This window comes from Bufo bufo, chromosome 4 (assembly GCF_905171765.1).
Source record: "Bufo bufo chromosome 4, aBufBuf1.1, whole genome shotgun sequence".
NCBI lineage: Eukaryota > Metazoa > Chordata > Amphibia > Anura > Bufonidae > Bufo > Bufo bufo.
The window spans coordinates 44,712,033-44,723,551 of record NC_053392.1 but is presented as its reverse complement, the minus strand read 5'-3'; the positions used below and the strand labels follow the sequence as shown (position 1 = coordinate 44,723,551).

The 11,519-nt window shown below is 43.8% G+C and overlaps 1 protein-coding gene across 1 annotated transcript in view; it reads left to right on the top strand.

Annotated features, from left to right (window-relative positions):
- Positions 1 to 1,635: 1,635 nt before the first annotated feature.
- The window catches only part of RP1L1 (RP1 like 1), a 69,563-nt gene continuing 59,679 nt past the window's right edge, over positions 1,636 to 11,519 (top strand). Inside the window, exons 1-2 of the mRNA XM_040429826.1 lie at positions 1,636 to 1,709; positions 2,063 to 2,699. Coding sequence (XP_040285760.1) covers positions 1,636 to 1,709; positions 2,063 to 2,699 — 711 coding nt within the window. The remainder of the gene's footprint in view (positions 1,710 to 2,062; positions 2,700 to 11,519) is intronic.

Below are 11,519 nucleotides of genomic sequence, written 5' to 3'. Positions count from 1 at the left end.
TGAAACACTAGGAGTCAGGGCCCTGCTCACAAGAGCTTACAATCTATGAGGAATTGGAGGTGACACATAAGGTAGTTGATTGTGATAAGTAGGATTTGAGACATTATTGAACTGACAGGAGTGGTGCCGGCAGATCTGCTTCGGGTTTGGGACTACTAGAGGATCGAGTTTAGGAAAGAGGAGTTGGTGGGGGAAAAGTTTAGTCTGGGAAAAGTCATTTTAGGTAGCTTGATAAGCCTGCCTGTAAAGATGTGTTTTTAAGGCACGTTTGAAGGTGGAGAAGTTGTGAATTGACCTAGTATTCCGGGGAAGAGTATTCCAGAGAGTAGGTGCAGCTCGAGAAAAGTCTTGAAGACGGGAGTGAGAGGTACGAATTCTGGAGGTTATTAATCTTAGGTCACTAACAGAACGGAGAGCACGAATAGGGTGGTAGATGGAGATGGGAGAGGAGATATATGGAGGTACAGCACTGTGGAGAGCTTTGTGGGTGAGGGTGAGAAGTTTGAACTGTATTCTGTGGTGGATAGGCAACCAGTGAAGTGACTGGCACAGACAAGTAGCATCAGTTGTATGGATAGGTGAGCCTGGCTGCAGCATTTAGAACAGACTGAAGGGGGGAGAGTTTAGTGAGAGGGAGACCGATTAGTAATGCGTTGCAGTAGTCAAGACGAGAATGGATCAAGGCAACAACAAGAGTACAGATGGATCTGGATAGATTAGAGGCTTGGGCAGATAACTGGCAGATGAGGTTTAACACTGACAAATGTAAGGTTATGCACATGGGAAGGAATAATGCAAGTCACCCGTACATACTAAATGGTAAAACACTGACATGGAAAAGGACCTAGGAATTTTAGTGAACTGCAAACTAAGCTGTAAAAAACAGTGTCAGGCAGCTGCTGCCAAGGCATATAAGATAATGGGTTGCATCAAAAGGGGCATAGATGCCCGTGATAAGAACATAGTCCTACTACTTTACAAATCACTATTCAGACCACACATGGAGTATTGTGTCCAGTTCTGGGCTCCTGTAAACAAGGCAGACATAGCAGAGCGGGAGAGGGTCCAGAGGAGGGCAACTAAAATAATAACTGGAATGGGAGGACTACAGTACCCTGAAAGATTATCAGCATTAGGGTTATTCACTTTAGAAAAAAGACGACTGAGGGGAGATCTAATAACTATGTATAAATATATCAGGGGTCAGTACAGAGATCTCTCCCATCATCTATTTTTCCCCAGGACTGTAATTGTGACAAGGGGACATCCTCTGCGTCTGGAGGAAAGAAGGTTTGTACACAAACATAGAAGAGGATTCTTTACGGTAAGAGCAGTGAGACTATGGAACTCTACCTGAGGAGGTGGTGATGTGAGTTCACTAAAAGAGTTCAAGAGGAGCCTGGATGTATTTCTGGAGTGCAATAATATTACAGGCTATAGCTACTAGAGAGGGGTCGTTGATCCAGGGAGTTATTCTGATTGCCTGATTGGAGTCGGGAAGGAATTTTTTTCCCCTTAAGTGGGGAAAATTGGCTTCTACCTCACAGTTTTTTTTTTTGCCTTCCTCTGGATCAATTTGCAGGATAACAGGCCTTATATACTATGTTACTATGTTACTATGTAAATATTCTCATCATGATAAATTCCTCCTATGAATGCGGAGAACATGTTATTAGTTTTGGAATGACAAAACTAATGAAAAATCAAAGGTTTGTTTGTTCTGGAGGCCAAAAATGACCTCTTCATGAAGGGTTAAAAAGAATCATAAAATAATTTTGATAACTAAAAAAGGGAAAAAATTCTGCCCAAAATAATAACTTCATACTCACCATGTTAAACATCCAGGCCTAAAAGAGAGAAGTTCTTGTGATTTATATTTTGATTATAATTCCATCAGTGTGGCGGGCAGTAGAATGCTGTGGATGTGAAGATAATCATTCTTCACGGGGGCTGGAGAGGTGTATCTCAATAATTTATCTTGACATTTCATTGTGACATCTGGATATAAATTTTTGTAACTGATATGACAGTAATCACAATTTTTTGTAAATCCCAATTCCAGATTAACCACCAGAATGAATCCATCTACAGCAGAAGGTTACTCAGCCCCTCCAACCAGTTCAGATCAGCCTTTTCCACCAGTGGTTCGATCTCATGCAGTCTCTGAAGTGACCCCAGCGAAGAAAATAACCTTCTTCAAGAGCGGAGATCCTCAGTTCAGCGGAGTAAGGATGGCCATTAATCGTCGCAGTTTCAAAAGTTTTAGTGCCCTCATGGACGACCTTTCAAACAAAGTTCCATTGCCGTTTGGGGTTCGGACGATTACTACTCCTCGGGGTACTCATAATATAAGCAGACTAGAGCAGCTTCAAGATGGAGGAAGTTATATATGCTCTGACAAAAAATATGCGCAACCCATGGCTGGACGCAAAGTGGGAAATCAAAGAGCCAGTCGTCCAGTCAGTGCCCGAAGGCAAGGTCAGCATGAGGACCCAGACGAGGAATACTCTACAACTCATTTTCAACAGGTACCGAAAGTACGGAAGAAACTTGTTCTAGTAAAGAATGGGGATCCGACCATTAGACGGTCTATCATCCTCAATCGGAGGAATGCTCGGAACTTCAGGACCTTTCTCGAGGATGCCTCAGATCTCTTGCAATACACTGTGAAGAGGTTATATACTGTAGATGGAAGAAGAGTAAGTAGTCAGTTGGTTCTATAAATCAATTAATAAATGGTTCTTAGCTCTGAAATTTCTTAAGATGGCTACATATGGTATAACATAATACAATATACAAAATATGGTCAAAGTATGGTCTTTCGAGTTGCGGGTTCTTTGATCGCTATGTGAAGCTACTATGAGACCCTTGATTGCTCTTCAAGTAAAAGTGGGTATTTTGCTATTTGCCTTACTACAGTTTAGTTTATTGTCAACTTGGTAGTGGTGGTAGTAGTGTTGGAGGGTCATTCTTCAATTTTATTATCTACTGTATACAGGGGTGGACTAGAAACTTAAAGTAGCCCTGTAAAAGACTAACAGTGGCCATGTGTTGTAGGCAGGTCCAAACTGTCAGGAGGCAGGGACAACACAAGCAAGTGAGGCCAACACAAGTAGGCAGTGTCAACACAGGGTCAGCAATATCATAGTGCAGCATAGTAGTGGCCAGAGCTAGCTGCCATGTTCTGTCCTCCTGAGGAGGTGAGACACTGGCCAGAACACTGAGCTAACCCTGCCTTCAACATCCTGCCTGGTCTTTCAGCACTACCAAACATACAGGAAAATACAGCACTACATACCTCATACCTGATTCGATTCAAATATGGGTGGCTCTACTCAGTGTAGGGAATTCTGGCCGGGTGCACGATCAATTGTAAGCCCCCGTTTACCAAATAGAAATTGTGAAAATGGAAAGATCGGCACTCACAATTATATGGGTCACGCAGGATATTAGTGATTAGATTAATCACTAGAAATGAGAAACCATCCAGCTATCTTGCATCTGGGTATTTAAAGTGAAACAGCAACTGTTACACACAGTTAATATTTGATTAATTGACCCATTGTGACAACCTTGGACAAAGGATTACCGTATATTCACGTTATTGATATTAATTGGTGTTTTTCTTATGTGAGTCTTATTGATTTGGGAAATTGTTCCAGCCTCCATCTATCTGGGACAACCTATCTTTCCCGAACCAATTATCCTCAGCAATTTTTAGTATTGGCCAATACTTACATTTTATTATGTTTTTAGTTTTTTTATATCATTGTGAATAAATTTTAATCTAATCACTAATATCCTGCGTGACCCATATAATTGTGAGTGCCGATCTTTCCATTTTCACAATACCTCATACCTATTTAATCATTCTCTCCATTCGGCCAAGAGCGCCATGATGAATTCTTGCAGCCTTGTCCTGTCTCTGCAGAGTGTGGCACACAGATTCCTCACTTTTCCATCGTCTTCCCCACTTTTTAAACCCAAACTCCCAATCCTGGTGCCCCAATAGTGTCGTCCTGCTGCCACCCCCAATACTGTGTCTGTTGTGTTCCCCAATGCCCCCAAATACTAGTGCATCAAGTAGTAATAGTGCTTCCCTATAGTGGAAATATGCTTCCCCAGAGTAGCTTCATTAGAAATAAGGCCCCTCATAGTACGCCCATTAGAAATAAAGCTCCCCATAGTGAACCCAATAGTAATAATGCCTCCTATAGTGACCCCCAATAGTAATAATGCCCCCTATATTTGCCCCAGTATTCTAGTATTAATAATTCCCCCTATAGTGCCTCCAGCAATAAAAATGCCCCCTATAGTGTCAGGAGATACAGTTAAAATCAGGAGGCCACCTGCTGCCGCTTGCCTGATGCTCCCAGTGTTAACTTATACTGTGGTTGTCTGGCTGTTATTTGCCTGGCCAGCAGCCATGAGGAGGGTTTGGGTGGTCTCCTGGGCATTGGTTCATCAGAAATTTTCCCAGTATGGTCTATGGCCAATCCACCGCTTATTGTATAACAATCCTACTGACCACTTATTGCATAGGGTGAGTAGTGTTGGCCAGAGCCATTGCTAGACTTTCCTTCACCTGGGCCAAAGATTCTGTTGGCTGCCCTAAACCTGTGTCTAAATACCCTGAACAAGACACTATGACTTCTTGATGCCCCCCCAGCACAAATGCCATGCTAGGCCAAGCCTCTGGGGTGCGACTTCAGGATCGGGATCCTCATCTCTTGACCACATTAATCGTTTGCTGTGTCCATAGTGCTTGTAGGGTGTGATTGAACAACGTCAATATGGACAAGAAGACTCTATTGCTACAAATAAAATATTGTACTATATGTCATGTAAATTCTATGCTATGGCTTTTTGTTATTGCAGGATGACAACGTTATGTCCAACTGGTGGCAAAAAAAAATTCCCAGAGTGTTACAGTTCAGAAAACCCCTTTAATCCTAGGAGTGTAAGGGATTTCATAAAAAGTTATGTCAAGTACAAAATACATTTTCGTGTGGCACAACGATTTCCGAAGAAATCGTTGGGTTTAGACAGTTGACATTTACCTGCTGTTCATGTTTCGCTTTACTCCAATTTCATACAGAGAATTTATCAGTAATTTTCTAGGCAAAACAACATGCACTGCTTCTTGGGTAGAATAGCTCTGTACATACGTCATCTGACAGAGGCCATGTGGCCCCATACCAGGGAACCGTACAGGCTCCATGCTGGGGTATTGCGGCAATCAGCAGCAGTTCTGTTTTGTAGTCAGTGATTAGTATTACTACTGTCATGTGAAAGATAAAGAATAAAGGCCCTTTTACATCTCCAGTTCACAGGCAACTATCGGGAACGAATCGTTCGCTCCTGATAATTGCCTGATCAGGAGATCATTTGCATGCTGCAGTCTTCTCCTCTGTATGGGAATGAATGATCTACTGCGATCATTCATTCCCCATACAGATTCATTGTTTATGAGCAGCAGGATGGTCTGATTTATGGTGCTGCATTAAAGAGGCAATCACACAACGAAAGTGTGCTCGTTCATTGAATAATCAGTGGTACATTTACATGGGGGCAGTTATTGTCAACGAGTATTCCTAAAAGGGCTCGTTCTCGATGACTGCATTGATTCGCAGCCCATGTAAAAGGGACTTTAAAAAGAAAAAAAAAAACATACTGGGGGGCACTAAAAGTATTTTTTTTGTACTGGAACACATCTTAAGGGAGCATTTTTTGTATTGGCACACATTGCAAGGGGGAATAATTTTACTGGCAAACATTATAAGGGGTCATTTTTTGGACTGGCACACATTATAAGGGGTCATTTTCTGTACTGGCACACATTATAAGGGGTATTTTTTGTACTGGCAAACATTATAACGGGATATTTTTTATACAGGCACACATTATTGGGGTAATTATTATTACTGGGGGCACTATGGCACTAAAAGTTTTTTTTTTTGTACTGGCACACGTCTTAAGGGAGCATTTTTTGTACTGGCACACTTCTTAAGGGAGCATAAACCTAGCCAACACAGGCAGAAGACCGCCAAATTTATTAAGTGGTGCATGCAGTGTGATAGATTTGATGCATCTTGTTTGACATGTTCAACACGGGCGCATATAGTAAATTTTAGGACTCCACTTAGTCACCTCCCCATTTCTAGAAACTTTTGTTTTGTGTCTAGTAAGGCGCAAAAAATTTCTAAAACGATAACAAATCTAGTCCATGGCATGGATGACAGTTTTTTTTCTTTCACAATTTTGTCATAGTACATCTGACCCGTTGCACATATATTATATATTATCTAGACCACAATTAGAATTGTTTTAGGGAGTGTTCTCAAACTTACAAATTTGCTTGACCAAGTTCAACCATTGTGCACTAGACACTGTAGGGATCTGCCCCAATGGTAGCCTTCAGATACATTAAGTAAGAGGAAAGAAAGACAGGAGGCTGCGCCTCAGGTGCGGTGCTGTTTGGTAGTAGAATAGTAACATCAAAAATAGTTGCGCTTACCCTTTGTTGTTGTGACCAGTCACCACAGTTATATTACGCTTCGCTGGTAATTATCCAACCAGCCTACGAAGTACCTGCGCTGCTGCCTGGGTTCCTACCGGTGCCGGGGATGCGGACGTCGGGATGAAGCGGTCAGTGAAAGAAATAGAAGAAAGATTGGAACCTCTGTATCGGCGCTGTCAGCAGGGATGCAGTACCCGGTAAGTATTGGTAAAAGCAGATAGTAGTTTATTTGCGGTCAACGCGTTTCAAGGGCGAACAGTCCCCTTCCTCAGGACTATTACATTAAAACATACATGCTACATTTTTAAAAGCACGTTTTTTGGCACGCAGGCCGTGGTTGGGGGAGGAGAAACGGATGTGCCGTTTTTATGTGAATAGCTTAGTGAAAAATCCTTCATTGTGGCCTGCGGTGGGTTTCAAGTGTCCATCGATCCATGCAGGGGCAACAATGTATCATATTTGTTTCTAGAATGTCTCAGGTTCAATATTAATATAAAAAATTATAATTGTTACAGTAGATAGAACATGTAGATAGAGATAAATTAGTCCAAAAAGGAAACATAATCAAAGGCTGTGTATATTGGTCTATTATAATTTATCTATTTCTGGTCTATCTTAGGTATAGTTGTAGTATAGGTAAAATGTAATAATAGTATATCAAATAGTATAATAATATAAATTATTGGATTATGTAAAAAAATACATTAAAAGATAGTTTCACTGGTTTCATTCAGCCCATGTGGCGTAAAGGGTATCCAATTGGTAGATCCAGTATACTTCTCGTTTTTGGAGGCTACTGAATCTATTGAGCAGGTTTTCGGGTATGTAATTAATTGGAGTAATTTTTTAGCTAATGTTTCTCTTTGTCGGGCATGGACGCTCAGTGTCTAGAGACACTATGTTTTTTATATTGTCTCTGGATGTTGTACCTGTGTTGGTTCACACGACAATGTAGTGCTTGTGTCGTGCGACCAACATATTGAAGGCCACAACCGCATTCAATAAGATAAATTACATAGCTAGACTGACACGTCATATGGTGTTTTATAGTAAAAGTGTTCCAGTTTTTGTTGGAAGAGAAGGTGGTCTGATTATGTGTGATTACTCTGCAACATAGGCAGTGGCGTGCCCAGGGTGTTTGGCACCCGGGGCGGGTCCTTTCTCTGGCCCCCCCAATACTTGACCACATACCTCTTACATCCAGGGACATCTCCTGTCATGTAGACCTTCTCTTTCCTCTTCTCCTCCGTTAGACCGCCATGACAAATTCTTTCACCCGCATCTCGTCTCTACAGAGTTTGTAACACAGACATGTTAGATTTCTACATTTTTCCATCAAACCCCATCCTGGTGTCCCCACAGTGTCACCCTGCTGCCACTCCCAATACTGTGCCCGTTGTTCCCCCCAATGCCCCAGGTACTATACTGCTGAAAAAATAGTGACCCCAGTAGACATAATTGGGGTCATTTATCAAACTGGTGTAAAGTAGAACTGGATTTCCAAAAGAGCTGTCAAAAATGAAAGGTGGAATCTGATTGGTTGCTATGGGCAACTAAGCCAGTTCTACTTTACACCAGTTTGATAAATTACCCCAAATGTCCCCTATATTGTACTTCAGGCAATAATCCCTATATAGTGTCCCCAGAAATAATAGAATTGCTCCTACAGTGCCTCCCCAATAGCAATACTGCCCCCATACAGTAATTCCCCCCACACTGACCCCATATAGTAATTTCCCCCACACTGACCCCATATAGTAATTTGCCCCACACTGCCCCATATAGTAATTTCCCCCACACTGCCCCATATAGTAATTTCCCACACACTGCCTCCATATAGTAATTTCCCCCACACTGCCCCATATAGTAATTTTCCCCACACTGCTCCCATATAGTAATTTCCCCCACACTGCCCCATATAGTAATTTCCCCCACACTGCCCCCAGGCCCACACAGTAATTTCCCCCACACTGCCCCCACACAGAAATTCCCCCCACACTGCCCCCATATAGTAATTTCCCCCACACTGCCCCATATAGTAATTTTCCCCACACTACCCCATATAGTAATTTGCCTCACACTGCCCCATATAGTAATTTCCCCACACTGCCCCATATAGTAATTTCCCCCACACTGCCCCATATAGTAATTTTCCCCACACTACCCCATATAGTAATTTGCCTCACACTGCCCCCATATAGTAATTTCCCCACACTACCCCATATAGTAATTTGCCCCACACTGCCCCATATAGTAATTTCCCCCACACTGCCCCCATACAGTAATTTCCCCCACACTGCCCCCATACAGTAATTTCCCCCACACTGCCCCCATACAGTAATTTTCCCCACACTGCCCCATACATTAACTTCCCCCACACTGCCCCCATATAGTAATTTCCCCCACACTGCCCCCATATAGTAATTTCCCCCACACTGCCCCCAGGCCCACACAGTAATTTCCCCCACACTGCCCCCATACAGTAATTTCCCCCACACTGCCCCCATACAATAGTGTCCCCCACACAGTAGTTTCCCCCACACTGCCCCCCACTACACCCATATAGTAATTTGCCCCACACAGTAGTTTCCCCCACACTGTCCCATATAGTAATATGCCACCCACATAGTAATCCCTCCCATAATTATTTCCCCCACATAGTAATCCCTCCCATAATAATTTGCCCCCACACAGTATCCCACCATAATATTTCGACGTCATCGCGCATTTCACGACCGCATAGGCCTCAGCCCTACTAGTCCTGAAGCCTATGGCGGTGACCGGCGGCAGGGCAGGCAGAGAACTATGCGCTCCCGTGCCCCGCCACAGTATGTGGGTGTCAGCGCTCCAGCAATGAGTGCTTCCATCTGTATTGATGGAAGCGCTCATTGCTTCTGGGCCTGGAACCCCCGTGAGAGCCGGCACCTGGGGCGGACCGCCCTCCCCCCTGCCCTCCCCTGGGAACGCCACTGAACATAGGCACCGCTTGGATCCACATTTATAGCTCCCTGTCTTTTGAGGCTGTCTGCATATACCATTTTGGTAGATCTTGGTATGCTGTTTACTAGGGGCCAAAATATTTCTGATGGCTGGGGCCCTTCTATAGATCATTTTGGGTGTAGAGGGAAAATATTTAGCCAAATAGGGATCCTGTAGTAGAATATGCCAAGGTTTAGCCAATGTTGCAAGTATAATTTTATTTGATGTGTTATATTGGGTGATGAAATTTATACTGGTTTCTGTTTGTATTATTTATTTTTTTGTGACTTTTAAACAATTCTCCTGTGTACACTGGGTGCTTATGGTGTAGGCGTTTTTTATGAGGAAGGGGGCTGTTCGCCCTTCAAACGCGTTGACCGCAAATAAACTACTATCTGCTTTTACCAATACTTACCGGGTTCTGCATCCCTGCTGACAGCGACGATACAGAGGTTCTGATCTTTCTTCTATTTCTTTCACTGAGCCTTCAGATAAGAACACAGCAGCAGCCTTTTAGCGGTGAAAGCAAAGCAGCGGTTGTCTTTTATTCTTGACAAGACAATAAGGCAGAAAACGGCAGTAATCGGCAGTGACCAGCTTGCTACAGCCGACATTAAAGAAACAACTATGTCCCGTATCTATAGAATCACACAGGTATGGTTTTGCACAGTGCCATAACCCCACAGGGTGTATGTGGACCTCGCTTTGTCCTCAGTCTTTCAGGCACAGCACCTCGAGCTCAGACTCTGATCCCACACAGCCCTCCACAGAGCTCCGCAGTCAGAGAGGTAATCACCCCCACCTGACACTGCTGGCTGTTTTTTGTAGGCCAGTCAAGACCCGGCCTGGAACGTGGGGAATAATCACCCACCCAGCACTATGACTACTCCCAGTAAGAGCTGTCCCGGATCAGCTATTCACAGCTATACTAAATAAACGAAATGTCAACCACCTACCGCTGCTGACACACCTGAACTACTGGCTCCTACTTCACCGAGGTCAGGAACCTCGGTGACACGTATCTACCATCAACAATGGTCCCTTGTGCCTTCCTACATACCCTCCCTGCCCAAAGCCGGGGGTCTGGGCAACTTCAGTGAGCATGCAGTGTATTCTAGACAGGGCATCTGCATTCCCTTGCAGCTTGCCCGGCCTATGCTCCACAGAAAACCTAAAATCCTGTAAAGCCAGAAACCAGCGGGTGACACGGGCATTGTTACCCTTTTTCTCCCTTAGCCATTTCAGAGGGGCATGATATGATACCAGCTTAAATTTCCTCCCCAGGAGGTAGTATCAGAGGTAATAAAGCGCCCACTTAATTGCCAAGCATTCTCTCTCAATTATCGAATAATTCCTCCCTGCTGGGGACAGCTTTCTGCTGAGATAACACACGGGATGTTCCTCCCCATTTGTGACCTGAGACATCACTGCCCCTAGCCCTACCTCTGATGCATCTGTCTGAATGATAAACTCTCGGGAGAAGTCCAGAGCTACCAAGACTGGCTGTCTACAGAGGGCCGACCTAAGCTTCTGGAAGGCCTCTTCAGCTTCGGCAGACCACTTGATCATGACCGACTTTCCACCCTTTGTAAGGTCGGTCAAGGGTACTGCTATTTCCGCGAACTTGGGGAAAAATCTCCTATAATATCCCACAATACCGAGAAATGCATTCTTGGATAGCTTCCACCTTATTTACTTGGGGTTTTATCACCCCTCTTCCCACGATGTATCCCAAGTACTTGTACCCTTTAGCAAGATCTATGGTAGTTATATAGCGAGCTGGCCCTAGTCTCTCAATAAGCTCATCTACCCAGGGGATCTACCTTGGATACCTTGTTTAACTTGCGGTAGTCGTTACAGAATCGCTACTCTCCATTGGGCTTTGGGACTGGACCACCCACTTTTAGATTCCTCAATCACCCCCAGCTTTAACATTCTCTGGAACTTCTTGGAAACTACCTCCCTACGGGCCTTAGGAATCCTATTCGGTTTTAAATTTACTCAGGCACGAGGCTCCGTG